The 24,165-nt window shown below is 49.0% G+C and overlaps 2 protein-coding genes and 2 long non-coding RNA genes across 6 annotated transcripts in view; 2 read left to right on the forward strand and 2 right to left on the reverse strand.

Moving 5' to 3' along the window:
* The window catches only part of KCNJ16 (potassium inwardly rectifying channel subfamily J member 16), a 48,319-nt gene extending 35,555 nt beyond the window's left edge, over positions 1-12,764 (forward strand). Inside the window, exons 5-6 of one of the 3 annotated variants that reach the window (XR_010375478.1) lie at positions 200-380; positions 885-947. The gene's annotated coding sequence lies outside the window, so the exon portion shown is untranslated. Of the gene's footprint in view, positions 1-199; positions 381-884; positions 948-6,665; positions 7,190-12,177 lie in introns of those variants that run through there. The other 2 variants (XR_010375480.1, XR_010375479.1) reach the window with 2 other exon arrangements.
* Positions 164-2,593, reverse strand: LOC135316001 (uncharacterized). Its single transcript, XR_010375482.1, has 2 exons — positions 2,440-2,593; positions 164-1,277 (listed from the first exon to the last, which is right to left on the reverse strand). It is a non-coding gene; the product is annotated as an uncharacterized LOC135316001 (long non-coding RNA).
* Positions 7,262-13,153, reverse strand: LOC135316000 (uncharacterized). Its single transcript, XR_010375481.1, has 3 exons — positions 12,815-13,153; positions 8,332-8,407; positions 7,262-7,904 (listed from the first exon to the last, which is right to left on the reverse strand). It is a non-coding gene; the product is annotated as an uncharacterized LOC135316000 (long non-coding RNA).
* Positions 13,154-13,308: 155 nt separating this feature from the next.
* Positions 13,309-23,961, forward strand: KCNJ2 (potassium inwardly rectifying channel subfamily J member 2). The gene is made up of 2 exons (XM_064466928.1): positions 13,309-13,436; positions 18,464-23,961. Exon 2 carries the CDS (start codon positions 18,680-18,682, stop codon positions 19,961-19,963), a length of 1,284 nt encoding a protein of 427 aa, XP_064322998.1. The 5' UTR covers positions 13,309-13,436; positions 18,464-18,679; the 3' UTR covers positions 19,964-23,961.
* The last annotated feature ends 204 nt before the right edge of the window (positions 23,962-24,165 follow it).

Here is a 24,165-nt window from a genome sequence, read left to right on the forward strand (position 1 = left end):
CTTTAGGTGGGGCCCGACTGCACTCTTGGCAGAACCAGCTCTTACATCCTCCTTGCCTAGAAAAGACTCTTGCGGTACACTGGTGTGCAGCGGCATTGGGCAAGCAGGAGGGAGAATCTTCCTCACCCATCTGCTCTTTCTAGACGAGGGTGTTTCCCAAGGATTTCCATTTGGCTTTTTTTATTCATCCCCGTCACAGAGCTGAGCAACACAAAAGCAGAGCAACCGTCTCGGAAACCCAACAGAAGCATCCTCGCAGCAGAGACACAGCCCTAACCCTTGAGTCATCCCTGATGAATGGACGAAAGCGCCCACCAGCCCAGAAGCGCCCAGCTGCACCCCGGGCTGTTGCGTGCGTTGGGAGCTGGAGCGAAACACAGGTACCCTCCCGCTCTTCCAGAGCATTGCACGTGCTCCTTGGGTCTTCAGAAAGCCCGCACGTTGAGTTGCAGTTCAGCAGCTCCTTCCCAGCCACCAAGAGGCAGCCACTGGCGTTTCTTTCTGCCTCAGCTGGAAGTTGCTCACCCTGTTCCCGTCTTCGCCACAAAATTTACCAGATGAAGCAAAATTTTAACAACAAAGAGAAAATACAAACCACTTTGCATTGGACTCCCGTATCATGATTATAGCTGCATCTCAGTTATTTTCTCTTGGAAAGTAGCACTATTGTTCTGGGTCAAGATTAGTTTATGTCAAAGGGAATATAATAAGAGATTATTATATAATTTACTTTTCCAGATTTGCCTACCACCGTTCATTAAGGCAGCTGGCATTTCCTTCCCCATTATCATGTATCATTTAGTGCATATTTTCTGTGAAGCTGATTTTCAGATGTGGGACATAATATCCCTTTGTTTATCCCTTGTTTCTTACACGCGGTGCAGGAGGTCTGACTTCAGCTGCCTGCCTAACCTGAAGCATTACGGTCACACAGCTACACTCACTTCAGGAAATAACAGGTACTTTCAGGGTATCAGAAGCATTTGTGTGGGAAGAAAAACATTGCTTGTAAGCTTTTTTTAGCTCTTAAACCTATGCGGGTTTTGAGCAGGGAACCTGCAAACAGGAGTTGGTGTCCCTGTGGTGGGCCTGAGGGGCCCACTCAGGGAAGCGTCTGACACCAAATTCACTTCCAAGCAGACAAGGGGGAGCGTGACGGAAGCGAAAGAAGAATGAAACAAGGAGCAAGTTGTAGTTTTAGTCTGGGCTGAAAAGTGTGGACCGATGGTTTCACGGGAGCCACTTCCAGAATTTAACGCTTTTCTTGGGGGTCAGTCCTGGTGGGTGAGGAGGGGATGGGGGAATCGGATAAACATCACGCAAAAACGGTGTGAAGCCCCTTTGGGCTCGTGTTGCTCCCTAAAAAGCTAGGATTTTCTGAAGCTGTGATATTGCCACCTGTCAGCGGAGGTTTGCTTCCTGCTCCACCGCACACGCTTACCCAGGGCTGTCACGCACGCCCGAGAATTCCCTAACCCGGGCGTGCCCCCCGTATCCTTCTGGCCCAGCACAAACCCACCCGCGGGTGCTCCGGCCACCCGCAACAGCAGCGGGGCTCCGCGTTCCCCGGGCATTAACCCTCACCTCGCCGGCGCTCGGACCAACGGGCCCCGTTCCCGGCCCTCCTGCCGCCGCCCCCGTCCCGCTCCGCCCGCCGCCCCCCGTCCCGCTCCGCCCGCCGCGCCCGGTCCCGCTCCGCCCGCCGCCCCCCGTCCCGCTCCGCCCGCCGCCCGCCCCCGGTCCCGCTCCGCCCGCCGCCCGCCCCCGGCCCCGCTCCGCCCGCCGCCCCCGGTCCCGCTCCGCCCGCCGCCCGCCCCCGGCCCCGCTCCGCCGGCCGCCCCCGGTCCCGCTCCGCCCGCCGCCCGCCCCCGGTCCCGCTCCGCCCGCCGCCCCCGGCCCCGCTCCGCCCGCCGCCCGCCCCCGGCCCCGCTCCTCCCGCCGCTCCCGGTCCCGCCCCGCGCCTCCCGCCGCCCCCGGCCCCGCTCCTCCCGCCGCCCCCGGCCCCGCTCCTCCCGCCGCCCCCGGCCCCGCTCCTCCCGCTGCTCCCGGTCCCGCCCCGCGCCTCCCGCCGCGCCCGGGCCCGCTGCTCCCGGTCCCGCCCCGCGCCTCCCGCCGCCCCCGGCCCCGCTCCGCCCGCCGCCCCCGGCCCCGCTCCTCCCGCCGCCCCCCGTCCCGCTCCGCCCGCCGCCCCGGCCCCGCTGCTCCCGGTCCCGCCCCGCGCCTCCCGCCGCCGCGGGCCCTCGGGCGCCACCTGGTGGCAGCCTCGGAGCGGCCGCGCCGCCCCCCGCGCCGGGCGGGCCCCCCCCGGGCGCTGCCCCCCCCCGGCCCCGCTGCCTTGCGCGGCTCTCGCTCGCACGGCGCGCAGCAGAGCCCTCCCAAGAGCATCTGTCAGGGGAAGGGCGCCAGAAATTCAAACGCACCCCTCCGCTTCGCCCCCACCTCTGCTCCCGGCCCTCCTTCGGGGGGCAGCGCTGCAGGGCTGCACGGTCCTAACGCCGCGCCCGGCCGCCGGCCGCGCCAAAGGGTACGGGAAAGGCGCTGTTACACCCACGGCATAAGCGCAGAACCTGTTGTCAGCAAATTCCTGGTATTGCCTGGCTACCCTGGGCAAACCTGGGGCCAGAGCTGCGGGCTTCCTATAGCTGCCTTCTCAAGCTCAGCAGAATAAATCAAACTCAAAAAGAAAATGATTTTGATACGCAAATTGATTTGACACGTGCTCTGCCCAGCTGATTCATTCTATATCGTTCCTCTTTATATATAGCAGCAAAAGCTGAGAGGCTGCTTGATTTGCCAGCCTAGGTATATATAGCCGGTCAAAACTGGCTACGCTCCACTAGGAACTTTTCAAATAGGGCAATGATCTATTTGTGGCCAAAGATACTTACTTCAAGAGGTATCAGTGACAAGAAGCAAAAAGCTGCTTGTTTGCTTGGACCAGGGAACGTGTGTGCGTGTAGAAAGGCAACGCTAACGTTTGTTGTGTAAAACTACACACAGAAGGGCTCCAAAATAGAAATGCCTTAATAATTATCTCATATTCAGTGCCATGTCCACTTCTGAACGCACATTTTCCATTAAACAGCTTCGTGCGTTCTCTCACGCATGGGAGTAGCTCCAGTTAAACATCTGCTGAACCATCTATATCATCATCCTTCTTCACATCCTTTCTTCGGGCTCTCCTTCGCAGCGGCGTGTGTAGGAAGCTCCACAACTGTCAGGCAGCTGGTCTGCTGCGACTACTGGGCATCGTATTTGTTCCTCGTGTTTCCCCATCTTTGATCACAGGGTGTCTCTCAGACTTGCCTGACAGGGGAAGGGACTATTTTTGGTCTGATGTTCGTTCAGCACGATTTCTGCTTCGTCCAGGTGCCAAAATGAGCGGACGGCCTATATGTGACTGTTGTACGAAACGGCAGTAGAGAGGGGAGAGTCCCAAAGCCTCCCCCGTGCCACTGCTCCGTGCTGTGGCTCGGGGACGTGCCCATGCTGGGTGTCACTAGCACGCCGTCCTGAGAGAGCTGCCCTTCGGTTGTGCTGCAGGTTTTCAGATTTTGACTGATAAATCCTTCGTTGTGATAGCCATGCCCTAAACCGGGCGTGAAAAAGAGGAATTACGCATAAATGGGTAGGTCTCATTTCAGATCTCCAAGTGGAAATCAAAAAAGACCCTGGTGAGTGTACCCAAAGGGCACCCTTCCTCGCCCGCCCAGGTCAAGGGCCTTACTCATGGTAAGTAAATGTGACCCCACCAATTTCAAAGGGACAGTTTCCAGAGTGACCTGTGGTAGGGTGTGAGTCGGGAAACAAAATTTGGTAAGTACTTTATTGTAGTTCTTGGGATTACTCACTGCATATACTGATTACAACCCCTTCTCTTCAGTTATCACTTTTTCCATAGGCAAAAAAAGTCCACTTTTCTCTTGTCACTTGTTTCATGTGTGAGGGTACAGCAGAGTGCCACCCCTGAGCTGGCAACCGCTCTGTCAGAGGGCCCTTAACGCTTTGCCTCACTGGGCCTTCTTTCTCTTTCCTCCCATTTTATCCCTCTTTTTGGAAAAGTACCAGGTAAATCCATCAAAAACTAGTTCTTCACAATCACAGGAAACATCAGCCCTGCACACCTTTACACACCACCAGCCACAAGCCGTTTCCCAACACCCTCCAGCAAACCTATGGGTGATAGTTCTGAAGACCAAAACCCACCGAGCTCCTTTCATATGGTCTGCAGCAAAGGTGTGGAGGGGTGATTTGGAAGACCTTACGCAGGCGTTAGCAACCCTCGGGAAGTTGGGTGCGAAGCTCTAGCAGGGAAAATCACAGCAGAGCGTGCGAGTGTGTGCCTGCACGTTGACGGAAATAGCTCCCATCACTTTCCTTACGTTAGCCTTAATAAAAGGGGACGGTGCCTGCCAATTCCATCTCAAGTTTCATCCCTCTGAAATATGTGCACTTTCACCAGCTGCATATTTGGCCCAGGGTAATTACTATAGTGCTAATTTTACTTGAGATGATGAAAGCGCTGGAACAGCCTAACCATATAAAGTGAGGAGATACATACCGCTGATCCAGTCTTCTGGGTCCTTTTCTGAGCAAAGGAAGTCAGGACTGTGACTTGTAGATTTGCTCCTTGGGGAGGCTTCTTCTTACAGGAGACAGCCGAAACATGACTGAGGCTAGAGAAGAGCGAGGTCAAGGATACTTGTGTGCTGGAAAATAAAAGCAGTGAGTACTGAAGTGTTGCCTTGCGGTAAATTACCTTATACAGATTAAATTGCTCAAGTAGATCTGCTTCTTTTCTCTTCTCTCCTGTGAGAGAAGCCACTTCCAGACACCAAAAGCATAAAGATGCTTGAAAGTCCTCTGTTTCTTTCTGGACCTTCGAAAAAGATTCAAAGTCAATTGAAATTTCTAATGAAGATTCAGAACAGGCTTTTATTCTATCCAAACCAGTTCAGCTTGAAAAAATTACAGTGAAGTATGGTCAGAGGAAAAGCAATTTGCCAGAGCTTGAAAAGTGTGAATAATGCACAGCAAACAGCTCTCTGCAGCATTCGCTGGTGCTTTCAAATATGCTCACCTTAACTGTGCGCCCATCCTGGCTTCACTGGTGGGTCTGGTGACCAGCGTCACGGGCGGCGATTAAGGGAACATGAGGTGGCCGGTGATTCCTAACTTCTGTAAACCTGGAGGATTGGGTTTTTGTTTGGATTTGGTGTGTTGTTTTGTTTTTTTAACAGAAGACTCATCAATGATTGGCATTGTTGGCACTCGATCCTAAGCACTGGAGTCACCCCATCAGGAAATATGTACAAAGCCAGCCCGTTGTGCTCTGGTCTGGTCTGTTCTGCAAAGGTTTTTTATGTCACCTTTGCTGTCAGAGAGCACAAGCACCTTCCAGTACTGTAACAAACGACATGACGAGCCTCTGTTCATTCTCTTTGTCTCTCTCGCTTGCTCTCTCACTCTTTACTCTTTGCCACTGATCGCCTCTACATGTGATCTCTGGCCTTTGTCAAATTAAGATAGTCAGAACCTGGGTGCTGAATGTTCCCTCTGCCCGAGCATGTCACCGATGGCCTCAGCAGGCATTTGGCTCCCAAGTGTGTGCTTAGATTAAAGTGAAACATGTATCGCAGTGCTGCTCCGAATAAAGGTGGTTTTCTGGTCTGAGGCGTCTCAGGAGGAATGTGGACTTCTTGTAGTCATCCTGTCTTCCTCGTGAGCTACGGACTGGCAGCACGCTCCTGCAAATCGCTTTACACCAACGACAAACTGCCGAAAATGCTACCTTGTGCCAGCCCAGCCCGCAGGCAGCGAGCCCTGCCCCCTCCCAGGCAATCTGCAGCACCCATTGGCATGTGTGAAGAGCAAGGACAGCCCTGGGAAAGCACCGGGTCCTGCGACCTGTGATGTCGTCATCGGACCATGACGTCAGCGGCTCTCGCAGTCACTACGGGCTGCATCAACTTCACCATTTTACGACTTTCTATACTGATCTTTTAATACTTGATGGGAAATGGCGTGATCCTTTCCCCTCCAGTCTCTGTCACAAGGTTGCTTAATAGGGTTTGGGCATTAGCTCAAATAATATCAGAGGATCAAAGCCAACTTTTGAAGTATTAGGGAGATTACAAAGAATCGCATGGCTCATGCCTTCTGAGGTGCCACATTTCCTAGTGTAAAACAGGGGAGAACCTCCTTCTGTGGCCATGCTTTCCCTCTCTACACTTCTTGATCAGGCCAAACCAGAGCACAGGACATGCAGTTTGGCCCAGATTTTAATGCAGGATGCCCAAGGGTGGGTGAGGAGTCCTTCTTCCCCTGCACGGCTGCATATAAATGAAAGGCAGAATTTAGCCTGGAGGCACAAAATGGCATCAGAAAAGCAAATAAGCAGAACAAGATCATGATAGCAGAAGAAAGGAAGCTGTGGCATTTACTTGCTGGAGATTATTTCCTCTCTGACGAAAGATTTTTCAAATGACAGAGGTGTTTCAGTGGGCAGGCCTTGGAGGGCTGGTCCAACTAATCAGTTAGAAACAATATCAGGAAGTTCAACCAACAATTTGAGCTTGGTTTGGTTTTACTCATCTGTTCAATTTTAGTTTTGAGGGAAATTTAGAAAGATGCCAGCTAATCTAATTTGTCTACCTCCTTCCCAGCCACGTAGGAGTTACGAGCGGGGCTGAACTGCCATTTTGTGCCAGCGATCTACTCCTCTGATTGCCTGGATGGCGTGTCTCCTGGCCAGGCTCTCCTTGGCTTCCTGACCGGGGAAGTGCAGGCACGGGGGAGAAGAGATGCTGTGATGGCTGTGGAAGGTCCCCAGGCTCTCCCAGTGAAGGTGGGACTGCTCCACGCCAGCACCAGCAGCTCAAGGACCCTCCTGGTGCACGTGCAGACCCGGTACAGGAACTGCTGCGTTCCGTCAGAGCTGACAGGGCTTTGAAAGAGCCAGCACAAATGCACCGACAGCCACCAGCCTCCTGTCAGGGCGTGGTCTGCACCGCTGCCATCACGATGGAAGTTCACATTTGATGTAAATAAGCACAGTGCTGGCTCCTTCTGGAAGCTTAAGCTTGTTTTCTACTGTGTTTTTCCTTCCACAGTGGCCAATGATCTAACTCTCTGTTTTTAGCAAAGTTTATTTGCTTTCCAGGAGAGAAAATAAACTCTGATATTGTCATTTATGTTGTGGCCATGGAGTCCGGGCAAATTCCTATGTTCTGGTAGAAACTGATAGAGAACACTGAGGACATTTGCATCTAAGCTAATATATTACAATAAAAAGTGTGAGAAAGTAAGGAGAGCAGTAGTTTATGCGGTGTTAACACAAATCAGACACTTCTGAGTTTATAAATGCAGTTTTCACTAGAGGGAGGGATACACTGATAGGTAATAAGTTCAGTGATGATAAATGGCATTCAGCACATTGCAACGCAGGAAAAACACGTAGGGTTTTAACAGAGGTTCTCTGAGTCACTTCTGGGTATAGTCTTCTGCTGTTGGAAGTAGTTTTCATCATGTGCCCACATATTTCACATCATCTTTCTCTCAGGAACTGCCAAACGTCACCTAAGAAAGTGAAGCTGCCCAACCTGAATCACTTTGGTGAACCAAGTCGTGCAACACAAATGGGTCAGCAGGAGGGGTGCAGAAAAGGCATGCACTTGGCATTAATTTTGCTTAGAAAAGATGAAAGGTTTCTAGATCTTTCTACTGCAATTGGCTTTTTATTCTTTCTTGCCGCTCCCCTTCCCGCTGGAAATTTTCCACGTTTCTGCCTCTGGCGGCACACGCACGGTGACAAAGGCCGGGCAGATCTCTGCTTCATCCCTCCTCTTACATCCGTGGTGAAATTAGAGGAAACACTGCGCTGTAATCATTGCCCCTTCCTCATCCTGCACAGAACACACAGAAACGGTGGTGGTAAGATGCTGCAGGGGCAGAGAAGCAGGCCAGAAACACATCTTTACCCCTTGCAGCTCTCCCCACCCTCACACCTCAGCTAACCACCATTTATAAGGATCAACTCATCAAACTCCGACAACCCCCAAGGCAGGAGGTTGAGGTTTCATTCCGGCCTGCGGGGTGGGACCCAGCCACTGGCCATGAGCACAGCGGACTCTGCAGATGGACGTTTGAAAGCTGGCTGAGCACCGCATGGGCTTCTGAGCAAGTAGGTGACTTGACTAGTGACAGCCCACAGTTGGGTACTCACTCTAAAACCTATGAATCATATCTACTCCCTTGAGAGCCCTCCTGCTTACATACAATATTTACATAACCAAAAGTTTGCAAGCCAGAGAAATACAAAGATACTCTTACCCTGTTCTGTTCAGCTGAGCGTGAGCCTATCCTGATTTTAGAAAACCTGGCAGGCCAGTAACACTAGCAACTGAAGCTGTAGGGAAGAGAATGAAAGTGTGGTCACACAGTTTTGTATGTGTAAGTTGCTGGCTCTTAACCCTTTTCCTTCCAGGAATTGTCAAGATCCCGATGTCAGCTCCATGGGCATGTTCTCACCACCCTGGCAAGTTTTATTAACCATTAACTCCCTTTCCCTTGAGATATCCAAAGAATGGGAATGATGGAAGATCATTAGATAACTTTGAGATTAATAGGAAAATATTAGCCTTATTAATATGTAATTGCTTGGACAGTTTTATCACTTACACTAATGTCTTTCTCGTTAATCCAAACATACGTTCCCCACTGCCGCCTCGGAGGGGAAATTGCCACAGTGACTGATGGATGAACAAGGGAAAACATAGAATATTGCCAAGTCACAAACAATGCTAGATGTACCTTGAGGTTATTGCATTTCTGAACGATTAACCACAATCCTAAATCGTGAAAATAGATCATCAAATGGCAGTACAACTGTCTTGCTACAGCAAGGCTTCTAGAAAATAAAGCATGTGCAAGGTGTACGTCAAACAACAGATTAACGTTTCCTGCAGAGGTAAGCATGTGTTGAGAGCTGAGACAGCTCACTTTTTACCAACAGGTATTTGTCATACTTCATTGGGTCTGAAAGTTTAGCTGGAAGTTAAAGTTCCTTTAAATTAGGCATCTTCATTTAGTGAGAATCGAGCCACATGGATACGGTGTTGGAAATAAGTTTTCTTTGGCAGAACTTCTTGGGTTGGTGTTGCATTGCTAGTTATATACAGTTACTGTTAGCGATGGATTGCTGCTTGTAATTCATTGTTTCGAGATTTCTTCACCTTGCTTCTCTCATCCGCCATCTGCAGTAGCAAAGACTGAAAGTATATAGTTAATTTTTAAAAAAATATAGTCACTGGCTGGTGATTTGACTTTAGAATAAGACTAAATAAGCCAGCCTGAACTCTTAAGTAAAGATTTTGGACACAAAGTATGAGGGAAAGAAAGAGAGAAAAAAATGTGAATGGTGTGTGAGTTCCACTATTCTCAGATATATAAAACAATTCCATTTCCTATGTCATATTTCATCCCTTCTATGAACAAACACATTATTATCATCCAATATAACTGTGTCACCGGCTGCACATCTGTATAGCCTATTTGCTTGCAAAGTACAAAATATATTTATTTGCTCTCTCAAGTCTTATCAAACATGTAACCGTCTCTCTGTGGAAGGTTCATTGGATTTACCCATTCCTTCTGTTACCAGTGTGGCTCCATTTTCCCTTGGAGATCCCAGCATTAGACCTATAAAGATCCAGTTAATGTCTAAACCCCAGGGGTTTACTGTGATTGGGAAACCACCTTTTCCTGATGAATTTTTTCCAGTTGACTTAACGGTTAGAGAAGAAAGGCTAACTTATGCCAGTTTACATGCATGGAAATGGTGAGACCAAAAAAAAAAAAAAAAAGACCAACGTGTTATTTATGGTATTTCTTCTCATCTTGTGGAAACCAACTGCTTTGATTCTACCAGACCATGTTTTCTTTGTGAGTACAATACAATTAAGCTATTTTCTGCTGGCAATAAAATCCTTGAGAACCAAAGCAGATTTGGCCACTTCAAGAGATGAAGCCTAATGCAATCTGATAATTAGGTCATTTCACCGCCAAGACAGAAAAAGCAATTTAATAACATCTCCCATGCAGTAAGACGGGGGCTAAAGCCTCTGGTCCCAGCTGGCAAGGACTATGCCTGCAATACAACTCTCAGATTTGCTTCCACAGGGCATCTGCAGATCTCTGCAAGACTGAGGGACGGGGTGGATGTGATGGGCAAAGTGAAAATGATACCAGAAAACAGAAAATGTGGGGAGAAAAACCCCTTCTTTCACTGATATGGCCTCGCTGAGATTTATCTAAGAAAAAGCACCCTATGTTGTTGCTGGCTCCTTTTACACCTACATTGGTATGAAATAGGAATGTTCTGCCTTCCCAGGGCCCTTCTTACCCCTTGATACCGTTTCTTCTGCAGATTCTGGTTTTGAAAACTCCTCAGACTATGACCATTTCACATAGCTCTCCCAGTATTTCAGCCAGGAGGCTCTGCAGGGAGGCAGTAAGAGACTCCTGGAGCTAGACTACCTCAAATGAGAAAACCATTAATTGAGAGAAGGAAAACAAACCCTTGCTCACTCTTGAGGGTTAAGTCTTCAGCTGTCACTCACCCTCTTTGTCCTGGCTTGTTGCAACAGGAAAGGGTTTTTTAGAAACTTTTCTTGTAACTTCAACTTCCCTGTTTGGGGGTTTGGAAGTAGTTCTGTTGCTGAAGCCCATTCAGATGAGAGACTGCTTTGTTACGGTTCTCATTATCAGATTAGAATTGATGCTTCATTCTGAGAAGAGCTTTCTGGGCAGAGCTGTTCCGACTTTAAAAAAGCTGTAAAATAGTCGTGATGTATATGCTGTATCCCTCCTCAGTACGAAATTCCTAGTGGCTTGACCTGCAAGTCTGTGCTGCTGTGAATAAGCCTTACTCATATCGGCGGATCTGGGGTCTCTGGGCCTAGTAGGTCTGTAGTCTTTATCAGTCGGTTCGCATGAGTAAAGGCTGAGTAAGAGTCTGCAAGGTCAGGCTGCAGTCTGTAACATCTTGTGGATATTGTGCAGAGATTTGTCAAACCCACCCCCCAGCAAACTGCGTGTATTCTCAGCAGGGCACCTCAGCATTAGTGGGTCACAGATCTACTTTATTCCACTTACATGTAGAGGAGCACCTATTTCTTCAAGGTGGGTCAAATTGTTGCTGTCTTAGCTGTTCATAGGAAGCAGACATACACTCAGAGGAATGAGGGGGCTTCTTTTCTCTGATGCAGGTACATGAATTGTGTAGTATTTGTACCTATGGCTTGCAAATCCTGTGGATTTAATTATCTTTGTCTCACTGAATGAATAAAAGAATTGCAGCCATTCCCTCTTACAGTTTTTTTTTTTTTTCCAGATTCACCATTCATAAGAAACTTACCTGTGTTATAGGACTTCTCTTGCACTTAAAAATTTACAGACAGCCAGGATAAACAGTATGATTGCCCAACATGCCAGATTGCTCAATATACACAAGCACTGATCTTTTCTTCCCCTCTCCCCATCATGTAGATTTTGCGTATCCTGCACACACAACACTGGGGACTTTTAAAACCAGTTGCATTTGCCCATTGTATTTGTTACTGCAACAATGCGGTGCTTCCTCATTCGGAGTATGGGGAACTCGGCAAATACTGTAAGTGACAGTAATGGCAGCCAGTGCAAACTGTGCAGCAGCTCTATGAGGAATGTGTTCCTAAAGCCTCTAGTCCATGAGAAAGCATTTGGGCAATGCATTTTCACTGAGTGCTTACAGACATCTAATGTCAGAGTTGTAAACTTAGGAAACAAATGGGGAGGAGGAGGAGAGTTTAAGCAGCTACGAGTGACTGCAGGCACTGGCATTGCTGCGGCAAGTAGGGATCACGCTTAGAGCCTCTTCTGGGCATTGTAAGGAAGCTCCCCGGAGGAGAGTGGCCGACCCGCTTGGACCAGTTTATCCCTCAGCAGCTCCAGGCAGAAGACCTGACTGCTGATTAACAGTCTTTGTCCCAGAAGCATCCCCAGCGCCCATTTTCTGAGTGTTGCAGAGGCTACCGCTGCAGTCCTGGGTGCAACGCAAGGTGCTCGTGCCAATCTCTAAAGCCTCGCGTGGCCGGTAACCGTTGCATTCAGCAGCCACCTTCGCTCTTTGTTTTCCAGCGCACCGCACAGGGCTCCCTGGTGGGTTTCAGCTGTTGGCACTCGGGACCTCGGCTTTCTGAGGGCAGCAGGAGAGGGCGGCAGCAGCGGACACCTGCCTCGGAAACTAACACCCCTGCACTGTCCATCAGAGCCGGAGTTTGGCAAACTTCGGAGTGTGCTTACAGGGCTGTTTTTGTTCCTGCAAGGCTCGCAGCCAGACGTTTCACCCTTGTTTTCTTTGTCTTAGGCCACGTCCACTGTAGGGAGGACAAGCTATTAAAAATCGTCTAGATTTCTGCATATTTCAACAATGGCCAGCCACCTGCGGATCGAGCTGCCACAGGTGATCTGTGAAACAAAGAAACAGATCCTACGTACTGCAGCCAAAGGGTGTACTTCTCTTGTGTCCAGCCTTGCTCCGAAAGATCTCAGTTCAGGGATCAAAGCTCTTGTTTTGGAAGGGACGTTCGGTTTTAGTGAAAGAGGAGGATGTTAAGATTAATAGCTGTGCTTGGTTATGCTTGACTTGCTTCTAGTGCGCGTTAGGGTCGGGCGACTGTGACAAGCTACCCCCACATCTCAGCATTTCCCTCCACTGAAATAAAGAAAGGAACCAGAGGAACAAAACTCTTCTCTCTCTGGTATTTTGGCTTACCGCACGGGGCCTCGGACACCAGCCCGGGTCAGGAAAGCTGGAGCGAGTAGGCATGCAGCTCCCATCGGGACCTTCCCAAGTGCCCAGGGAAGCCTTGCAAAAGCCCTTCTCGGTGCGGGGACACGGGACACCCACCCGCGGCAGGTGCGGGTGCCCGCGGGCACAGCCGGGGGGCGCCGTGGGGAGCGGGCGCAAGAGGGGGCGCGGGGAGCCCGCAGCGCTGCCCGCCTTGGGGCGCCCGGCGAGGCCTCCCCGCAGTGCCCGGGGCCGCCCCGCACCCCCCGCACACCGGCTCCCGCGGCTTCCCCCGGGACCCCCCGCCCCGTCCCGCCGGGACACCCCCGCACCCGGCCCCACCGCCCTCGGCTCGGCCGGGCTCGGCTCGGCGCGGCCCGGCCTCCCGCCTCCCATTGGTGCGGGGCGGCGGCGAGGGCGGGGACGGCGGAGCCGCTATTAAACATCACATGGCAGCCCGCAAAAAAGGGGCAGCGGCTCATTGAGTGGCTCAGTTGCAAGCGGTGCGGCGGCCGGCGGGCACCGGGGTTGGCCTGCTGCGTCCCCCCAGCTGCTGGATCTTACACCCTTTTAACTCTATAAGCACCTCCTTTCAGGCCGCCGGCAGGTAAGGAGCGCCTTCTCTCTGCATCTCCTCGGGACGCCCCCCCGGCCGCCCCCGAGGGCCCCCCCGGTGCCGCGCAGGGCGAGGCGCCGGTACCCGTCCCCGGGGCGCGCACCGTGTCGCGACGCTCCCGGGCTAAAGCTTTCCGTGTCGGCGACTGCGGCGCACGCCTCGGCACAGCCGTTCGGAGGGGGAACTCCTGCATTTCTCATGCACCATCCACGAGCTATTCTCAGTGCCTAAAATAATTAGATAGGTATGCTGGGAACACTCGAGCATCTGCTTGCAGCATCTGTTTATGTTCATAACTTTCCATGCACCAGCTGCTCCCCCCGCCCGAGATATTTTATTCTGGGGAAGGGCTGGAAGTTTGCATGACAACTCCGCGTCGCAGAAGTAGCACCGCTCCATCCCTTCCCATTCTTCTCGCCTGTTGTTTCCTGTGCAAGAGAGAGGTCAAAAGTATCGAGTCTTAGCGATCAGATGCGTGTTTTTGAAAGGAGTGCCCGGAATGTTTTAGAGGGGTGTGAAATGAACCTGTAACTTCATTCATTGGCATTATGCAAACGGCGGATTTTCTTTTATTTTTAACCCTCCTGCCAAAAAAATAGGAAAAAATAAAAAACCAAACCACTAACCCATTGCAGCTGGGGAGCTTGTGAAGAGACTGTATTGTTTCAGCCTAGTTCATGACAGTTAAAGGAAAAAATACTGATAAGGAGCGGCAGATTTATTTGCGGGGTTCGGTGCCTGCTTTGTCATCCTCCCGGGGCCGGGGCAGGCGGGACCCGCAGGGGCCGGGGCCGGGGCCGAGCCGGGACCCGCACCCCCGGGCTCCCCCAGCCGCTGCCACCTCTGCAGCCCGAAGGCAGCCGGCACTTGTTTCTGTGTTTCAGCCTTACCTTTACACTTGTTTGCTTTTCCATCCTCGCAGCCGGTGCACCAAGTACACCCCCTGGTGATGGCTGTTTCACTTGTAGTTATTTTGTCATCGGCTAGAAATATCCTGAACTCGGCTGCTTTGCAGGACAGCAGATGCAAACACCACTTGTCCTTTCCTTTCTCCGATTTCTTCGCACCCATTTCCCTACATCATCTGCTCTTTTTTTTTTTTTTTAACCTCTTCCCTCCCCGCCGATGCCTGATCGCAAAGGACAGACTCTTCTCCTGAAGGCAGCTCACCGCTTTGTGTAACTTGAGTCCTACCCAAATCAGTGGGGAGCCCTGGGGAATGACTTTTAAGTAACGCAGGGGTCTGGAGGAAGGTTTTGGGGGTGGCTGTGCCCAGCATCGAGGGCGCGGGGACTGTGGGAACCAGGCTTCGCTGGTGCGAGTAGCTCCTTTGTTCTGTTTATTCCGAAGGCAGCAGGGGAAGGCGCTTGGCTAAGGTAGTGCTGGTGCGCTCTTGGTAATAGCGTGTGCCCGGCTGGCTCCGCAGGGCTGTGCGCCGTCAGCCTGGGAATAACTGCTCCGAGTCCTCATTAGTGCTCCTCTCTCCCCCCGCCCCGCTCCTTCTGCACTTCAGAGTTTTTGCTCAGTGTTAAACCTCCTGCGCAAATTCCCTTCGAGCTGTTCGTCGCGGAGTTCAGACGTGCGGTGTGAATGTCTTTCCTGGGGGGAGACCTTGAAGGGGGTACTTGCTAAGGGGAAGGTGGGGGTTTGGGCTTCTCATCGCGGCATTTGCACAGATGTTGGTTCAGAAATGCTGCAGACACAGCGCAGCCCCGTTTTTCTCTGCTCCTCCGAGCATCTCCTTGCAGCAGAGCAACCCTCGGGCTCTCCTATCCAATCTCATCCCTTCCCAGTAATGCTGTGTCGGTGCCAGTGCTGGTAATTACAAGCTGCGTTGCTCTAGTCCTGTATCCGCTTCCAGGAGGAAAGGCAGTCTGAATTAATAATAACAGCACACCTAGTGATGATTGGATTTACAGCTCTGTGTGTGTGTGGATCTGGCTGCAGTGTGTTGGGCCCAATTAAACAAAGATTTGGGTTGGTTGGGGGGTACTGGGGTGGCTTCTTTTGTCTGGTGAGGATTGCGGGGCTGGCCCCACGCTACCTTGGCATCTTCGCTGCCACCAACAGCTCATAACGGGGTGCGGGGCAGCAAAAACTTGTTTTGCCTTTAGGCAGCAGGTGGATTAGCAAAATAAGAAGTACCATTAGATTTTCATGCTAGTTTGATTGTTTCTGGGATTTTTGGGGGAACCTCTGCTAAAACTCGCTGTGAAAGTCAGGGTGACCACCGGTCAGGTGTGCGATCAGGCAGCCGGTGGATCTACCGGGTCTTTTACAGGGCCTGCGCCGCCGCGAGCGGGAGCAAGATCAGACCCGCTGTGTTGCACTGGCCGGTCCCTGCGCACGGCGCTGGCCGCGCTCCCATCCCGGCATCCTCCCCGCACCAAGCACTCACAAGGAAGAGAGGCAATGTGCTGTGAAAGAAGGCAGTTATGCTGCGGTGGAGGATGCCAGAGCTTTGTTGTATAAACTTCAAGCAGGCCATAAAGGTAGCAGAGGGTGCCCCCAGGCACACCCCCATCGTTAGAGCCAAATTGGTGCAGGATCGCTCCCAAGGGCAGAGCGAAGGCGCAAGGCTGTGCGAGGTGCAGTAGGTGGAAGGTGCTCAGCCATTCAGAGTAGGAATATGACAATGTATGACACCTAATTCAGGTCCCAAACTTCTAAATGCAGCCAGCTCGCCGCAGGAAGCTGGCGTTAGGATTTCAGTGATTTGTGGAATTCAAACAAATGTCCTCGGGTCAAGACTTTCATGGGGGGTGCTGCACATTCGGACACTTGAGACTTTACAGCTTATCTTTCCCGCCACTGCGAGTTTTCCTCTAAAATCCAAGAGACAATGCGGGAAAAAGAAAAAAAGAAAGGCTTCAAAATAAAGTGTTTCCTAGGCTGTGTATTTCCACCAGCTTGGAGCAAAACAGACTTTGAATGTGGAAGTTGAACATGACCGTGATTGCAGGATGTGGTTTATAAAAGTGATCGATTTGCAGACCAGTGCAATGTTTTTTCATGAAGTTTTTTGTGTGAACTGTATTAACAGTATTTTCACTTTCCCCCTGTGGTCAGGTTTGTAATGAAAGTATCTTTCAGCCAAAAAAAATAATTCCAGTAGACATTAAAAGAATTTTTTTGTATTTTTGAGAATGATATCCTGACAGGAATTGGAAACCCCATGATTAAGAAGGTGTGAGGGAGAAAGGGCGAACCCTTACACAGTATAGGCAAGATAGCCAGAGAAGTAAGAGAGCAGCTACACCATCCCGTAAGCCTACGTTGCTGAGAGCCGTACTCAAACCCGAGCATTACCGAACCTATCAGAAGCTGCCAAAATGTCTTGTACGCCGCTGAAGTCACAGATGACTAATCTGGCAAGTAGGCGTTGGGACGCATTCTTGCACAACAAACAGAAGCGAGGAAAAAAGAGAAGGTAAAAGTAAACCCTAAAGAGACTGTAGAGGGAAAACCAGCCTTCGTGCAACGGCGAGCAGGATGTTGTTTCCTGGTTGTCACCTGCTCTTTTCCTAACAAGTGTTTGCTGACCTAAAGCCCTTGCAGTGTGGTTGAAGGATGTGGGAGGGCTGAGAAACTGTTTGAAATCTCTCAAGTTTTTGAGTTTTTGGAACACCTCTGCAGGACTTTAGGGGCTGCTCTTGGGAAGGGAGATCAACTCTTATCTACAGCTGTTGTCCGATATGAATCGGAGGAAGAGCTGCAGAGTACTGAAGCCGCTTTGTGGGTGGAGGTCGTGCTCCTCAGTAGCTGAAGTTTGGTTGGGTTTTGGGACAAACTCGGATGAGTTGTGATAATACTGATTTACAAAGAGCATCGTGATTTAATCCCCCGCTACTGTAAACGGTACTGAGTCTCCTCTCCTATGACAAATGGACAGCAGGCAGTCCTCGTGGCTTGGTTTTAGTTTTATTTCCTCCATGGGGTGCATGTGTGGATGGAACAGTTGCATTAATGCATCTCTTCTCCTCTGCAGTATTTCAATTACATTTCCTGATATACAGTACATGACTTAATGGATGACGCACTTGTTAAAAGCTAAACCTGGGTCTAAGCCAGACCTCCCTGAAACAAGTTTGGTGGCTTCTACCCTCAGGAAGGAGACTTTGTAGCCTCTCTGCTGAGTCTTAATTGCTGACATTTAAGACCCATGGGACACTCAGAACCGTTGCCTGTTGGAGGTGGAACTGGCTGCCTCAGGCTTCCGAGGCGAAGGTGCTGGTACTTGCCACCAAAGGCATTGCGAAGATGCCTTGCCAGTCCTAATCCATCGTAGCCTTTTGCTAGTTGCATTAGCAGGAGCAGATGAGGGTCGTTACAAGGTTTAGTTTGCTTTGTACAACTTAAGCCTAACGTGAATGTAAAAACTGCACAGATCCCAATGAATTTATGGAGTTAAGGAGGAACTACTGCAGCCTTTATTCCTGCCGTTTGCAGGGCATACACAACTCCTTTTTTAGCTTAATTTAAAAAAAAAAAAAAAGCTATATGTGATGTCATTTCATGGAAATTACTGACATTTGCATTTTCCAAGTTTATTGCTTTTCTCAGGACACGTTGTCTTCCCTTTTACGTGCTCCCTTGTTGGTTGTAGGTAAAACAATCCAGGAGATGCTGTATGTCACTAAAATACCGAAGCAGTTTTATATTTGAACAGATGGATGTTAAAGCTACTTGTTTGTTTCAAAATAAACAGACAGCACGGTTGTAAATAGTAGATAGATTCTTTGCATGTCCAGCTTTAAAGTGAACATTGCTTAGGGACTTGTGTGCCATGGTCACTTCAGGGCTTTCATGCAGGAGGAGCGATGCCTTCTTTGTGGTAATGAAGTCACTTCTGTCAATCCACAACTGCGCTCAGAACTTGTGCGTCCTGGAAAATGCTGTCATTAAGAATAAGGGAACTTCCCACAGGTCCACAGTGGTCGTTTTATTTGATTCTTGCAGGTTTGATTCCTTATCCTTTTCCTCCAAGATCTAATAAGACGTTTCTCTTTCTCTTGCAGACCATGCCCTCTCTATGACGGTTACTTGTTAAGCTAACTCTGCATGCCAGAAGACTGTCCTTGGTTGATCCAAGGGCTTTTGGGGACTCCGGCCTCTCCCCAGTTTTTCTGTGTGTGTGTGTTCCTCTAGAACTTTCAAAACTGTTTCTCCAAAGGGTTTTGCAGAAACTTAGACTGTTTTCTAAAGCAGAAGCACCTCAGTCCACAGCAGTAGTGATGGGCAGCGTGCGAACCAACCGCTACAGCATCGTGTCTTCGGAAGAGGACGGCATGAAGCTGGCAACCATGGCCGTTGCCAACGGCTTTGGGAATGGAAAGAGTAAGGTACATACCAGACAGCAATGCAGGAGCCGCTTTGTCAAAAAAGATGGCCACTGCAACGTCCAGTTTATTAACGTGGGTGAGAAGGGACAGCGATACCTGGCAGACATCTTCACCACTTGCGTGGACATCCGCTGGAGGTGGATGCTAGTTATCTTCTGCCTGACTTTCATCCTCTCCTGGCTTTTTTTTGGCTGTGTGTTTTGGTTGATTGCGCTGTTGCATGGCGATCTGGAGAATCAAGAAAATAACAAACCTTGTGTCTCTCAAGTGAGCAGCTTCACTGCAGCCTTTCTGTTCTCCATTGAGACCCAGACCACGATCGGCTATGGCTTCAGGTGTGTCACAGACGAGTGCCCCATCGCAGTTTTCATGGTGGTTTTCCAATCTATAGTAGGCTGCATCATTGATGCCTTCATCATTGGTGCTGTCATGGCAAAGATGGCTAAGCCAAAAAAGAGAAATGAAACTCTAGTCTTCAGCCACAATGCCGTGGTGGCCATGAGAGATGGAAAACTGTGCCTGATGTGGCGTGTTGGAAACCTGAGGAAAAGCCACTTGGTGGAGGCACATGTGCGAGCACAGCTCCTCAAATCGAGGATCACGTCGGAAGGGGAGTACATCCCCTTGGATCAAATAGACATCAATGTAGGGTTTGACAGTGGGATAGACCGCATATTCCTGGTCTCCCCGATTACAATAGTACATGAAATAGATGAAGACAGTCCTTTGTATGACTTGAGCAAACAAGACATGGACAATGCTGACTTTGAAATTGTAGTAATATTAGAGGGCATGGTGGAAGCTACTGCCATGACTACCCAGTGCCGTAGCTCATATCTGGCAAACGAAATCCTCTGGGGCCACCGCTACGAGCCCGTACTCTTTGAAGAGAAGAACTACTACAAAGTGGACTACTCGAGGTTCCACAAAACATATGAAGTGCCCAACACACCCATCTGTAGTGCCAGAGACTTAGCGGAAAAGAAATACATTCTCTCTAACGCAAACTCCTTTTGCTACGAGAACGAAGTGGCCCTCACCAGCAAAGAGGAGGATGAGATTGACACTGGGGTGCCTGAGAGCATGAGCACAGACACCCACCCGGACATGGACCACCACAACCAAGCAGGGGTGCCTCTAGAGCCACGGCCACTACGGCGGGAGTCGGAAATATGACTGACAAACTCTTCCTCTCTCTTTTGGTTGAAAGGAAAAAAACCAAACCTATCGGTCAGAGGCACGTTGACCTGAGAAGTTGGCCCAGAACAGTTTTCAGACAACGGTACTGTTGAAGAGTGGTGTGAAGGCAAGCAGACCTGAGAAACCCAGGCTGGTTTTAGGGCTGTCCTCAGAGGAGGGACAACAGAAAATGAACTCTAAACACAAAGCACTAAACATGTCTAAGTATGAACAGAAGGCACATATGTTGTAGAATAAATTATGTATATATTTTTTTACAAAACTTGAACTTGCAGGCAAGCTTTGGTTGGGTTATTATTATTTTTTTTCAACTTTTTCCAGAATGCTTCTCTCTAGGGAACAAGAATGTTTTTAATGGCATAACAAAGGCAAGAATCTGCCTTATTATTATTATTATAATTATTTTTTAAAAAGCTGCTGCTAACTACATGAACACAAATGGTTATTTTTGTTGCAGTGTAGTTTTTATTTTCTCTTGTGTAATTTAAAAAAAAAAAAAGTCAGTGTTGAACTTTTTGAGTTGAAAAGCTCATGATCACTTCAGAGAGGCCGATGTTGCCAGAAAGTCTAAACTCCTTTTGAGGCCAGTAGTTTGATAGCTAGAATCAATTTCTCTCTTTCCAGTTACATAAGGGGCATTAGGTAATATCAGGCCAATCAGTAGCCTCCAGCAAAATTATGATTTTTGGGGCGAGAATTTAATTCTCTGTCTAAAGGAAAAGTAAAATAAAAAATATATGTACAAAGAAAAAGTACTAAGTTAAAACTACCTAAATGGATACCAAAGAAAATGCAGAGTTTTGCACAGCGGAGTTTATTTTAAAAATAAAAAAGAAAAAAAAAAAAGAAAATAAAAAAGGAACAGGCTGCTTTAAACAAAAAAAATTTCAAACCTCAGACACTTTTTTTTGGTTTTGATTTTTTTTTTTTTTCCTTTTCTTTAAGACCTTTATTTTGCACCTTATTCTAAAAGCTGACTCCTCCCCTTCCCTTCTGTGGGGAAATAAATTCCCGTCCTTTCTTGTAAGGAGAAACGCAGTTGGGGGAAAGCAAACAAGTGAACATCTGTCCTCCCCGGCCGCGGGCCGGGCCGGGCTGCAGCAGAAGGTCAAGTGTTAGCGCACACATTCCCAAACCCGCGCTAGACCTCAGCGCTGACCCAGCCTCCTGAAAACTGAGCCATCCCCGACGTGCTGCAGGCGTCTGACCCGAGCCCCTTGGCTGCTGTTGTGTTACCCGTTAACCTATGCCAGAGACACGCGAAGCTGCTGATCGATGCTAGAGGCTAATGCTGCTGGAGCAGGCGCTTAGGCACAGATGGGCCGAGCGATAGATAAATCCCCGGGAAGAGGTTTTGAAGAGGAAGGGAGAGGGTAAGGGAGAGGAAAAGAGAAAACTTTTACAACACAGCACTTGGGAGCGGCACAGGGATTGTAGCATTTTGTAAAAAATGCTTCTTTTTCAGCAGGGCAAGGGTATCAGAAAAAGCGTATTTTCCAGCTCATTTGGAGAGGCGTTATTTGGGGAGGATGAGGCTGCAAAGCGAGGTCCATCCCCTGCTGCTTCTCCCTGGCAAACACCGACTGAGTGGTCAGTGGATGAGACGTCACCGAGCTCTGAGCAGATTTTGTGACCTTCTGTGAAGCTCTGGCTCTAGCGGTATTTTGGCTCCTTCACCCAGAAGGCTTTAAATTCTCTGTGCCTCTAAGATCAAGGAGACGGCAAACCCGCACTTCACGCCCGCTCCCCGAGGAGCAGGTGGCGAGGGGTGGTGGTGGGGACGACAATCCTAGTCAACTCTTGCAGTATTGGATCACTGTATGCCATTAAAAAACAGCTTGTTCTAGGTCTAATGTCTTCTGCAAACAGATATCTGTGAAGGCCTCTGGCCCCTTCCAGCCCTGCCTGAAAGAAATGCCTGCAATGAAATGTTTTCTGATAAGATGGTATCTACAGTGGGCGGGTTCAAAACTGTGGAAATTCGACATTGTAAACATAGACTTGGCTACTAGAGAGGGCAGATGATTTAAGTGCAAGTACTAAGGCTGTTACTGGGATGGGGGGACGTAAAAGAAAGGAAAGGCTGAACATATAAAGGCAATTTGATCGCAGTTTCTGGGTCAACAGTAGTGAAGACAACTGAGTGCTGCTAGTGCTGCTATTGTGATATTCTTGTACAAGGAAAATAACGAAACCAAAGAGTATTCAGTGGAACAGAGGGTGCATGAAACGCAATGGGGAAGAGATGGAAAAGGGAGGCTGAGCCGGAGAAAGGGGACCTCTTCTCCAGGTCAGCATCCCCCAGGTGCAGAGTGCGCCCGCTAAATGATACTTGAGATGTTTGAGGGAGGGATGAGAGACGGGGGACGGGGAAATGCAGGATTCAGCCAGTTTCTTAAAAGCAAAAGGAATTCGGAGAAGAAAAAAATATCCCCTCCCCCTTAACATTTCTGGTGCAGAGGTTTGGGGTTTGGGGTTTTTTTTTTGTTTTGTTTTGTTTTGTTTTTCAAGTCAGTTTTTCAGAAATATTTTTAAAATGTACATTTTATAAAGTTTATCAAGTATTTTCATATTTAAAGCCAAATGTAAATAGAAGTCTGTAAAGGAGGACAAGGAGAAGAAAAAAGAAAAGGCCACAAAAAGTATAAATTCTGCTCAGCAGTCTCGGCTAGCTAGTACCTAGATGCTACCGGTTAGCATGATTTTTAGCAAATACTTGCAAGCCTTATAGGATTCCTAATGCTATGAACTTCTCTTTATTTATTTTTAAGCATGGACTTTTAATTTGAAAACGTGTTCTAGTTACTGGCATTTTTAAAAGTTACCAGCTTTCCGAGTGCTAGTCTTGTTGAGGATGTGCATTGAGGTAATCCATTACACTCTCTGCTGCATTCCTTTCCTTTTTTTTTAATAACCCTTTGTCTTTGCCAGTTGAATCTTACATTGCAGAATTGCACTCAGCCTCTGGCTCCGGGAAGCTGCTAGAAAGAGACCTGCAATGTACTCTCCATGGTACCCTTCCCCCTTGCCCATCGTTTCTTTATTTCTCAACGCGCCGTGGTAAGCCCAGTATAGGACAGACTATTGTAGCACAGTTCTACAGCAGCAAAGTGGGTTAGTCATTTTTAAAAACGTGGTTATTTTTAAGGACTACACAGAGACAGACAGCGGTTCTTCAGTTCCCGACGATCCTGGGCCAAGCTGATGCTCCATTAGGGGCCCTTCAAACTGACTGAGCTCTACCCGCAGGCTCCAACAGGCGTTGGTTCGGCTTCTTTATCATGGATAAAGTTGGCTGAACTGGCTCGCACAGAAGGTTTATACTGTATTTCGCTTAGGGTCTGGGGGGGAATATGTTATTTCTGCCCTTCCCTGAAAATACTTGAATGAGACACATTGTCTAAAACATAGTACTGCGTACAGTGACAAAAAGCATTTCCGAGGCAGGTGGGGATGGATCTCTTCTTTCCTCTGTCGCTTCCGTGCGAGTTGTCCTTGGTTAAGTAGCAAGGGTAGAAATCATTACTTATTAGCTGCGTTTAATGATACTTTCTCCCAGCCATGACAAACTTCTGTGTTGTTAGTTTAGCACTTGCTCTTCTTGGAAAAGACAAAGGGTCCAGATGTTTTATTTGTTCTCTTAGGTCTTCTTTGTCATAATGGATTACAAGGTAAAACTGAGAAGTACTGTAATGTCTTTAAATTATGGCTGCTCACGACCATTGTACAGTAGAAGGGTGCTGCATAGTTGCCATCCCACAGCCAAGGAGAAACTGATTTTGTAATGACTTTTGGCCTGCAGCTATTGTAAGGTGAACAATCAAGGCATCTGACAGTTGTCCATTACTATTTTCCTGTTTGCAGCCTTTTTGTATCAAAGTCTTCCTAATGTACTGCACAAATTGTGGATTGTACAGATTTTTATATATTATGTCTTATTTTATTATTTCTAAATAAAAAAAATGGAGAATGAACTGGTGTGTGCAGCATGTATGTAAATGAACTGGGGAGATGGGTCTGGAGGTTATGACAGAGCTGTGTTTATGGCTGTCTGAGCACAGTCATTGTCTGGAGCACTTTAGGAAGAGACAGGTCGTTCTCTCCCCTGACAAAAGGCAGGAGGAAAGGTGATGCCACCATTATTTCCCAGATGAGAACACAAACACCACGTGGTGTAA

Source organism: Phalacrocorax carbo, chromosome 16, assembly GCF_963921805.1.
Source record: "Phalacrocorax carbo chromosome 16, bPhaCar2.1, whole genome shotgun sequence".
In the NCBI taxonomy this organism is placed as follows: domain Eukaryota; kingdom Metazoa; phylum Chordata; class Aves; order Suliformes; family Phalacrocoracidae; genus Phalacrocorax; species Phalacrocorax carbo.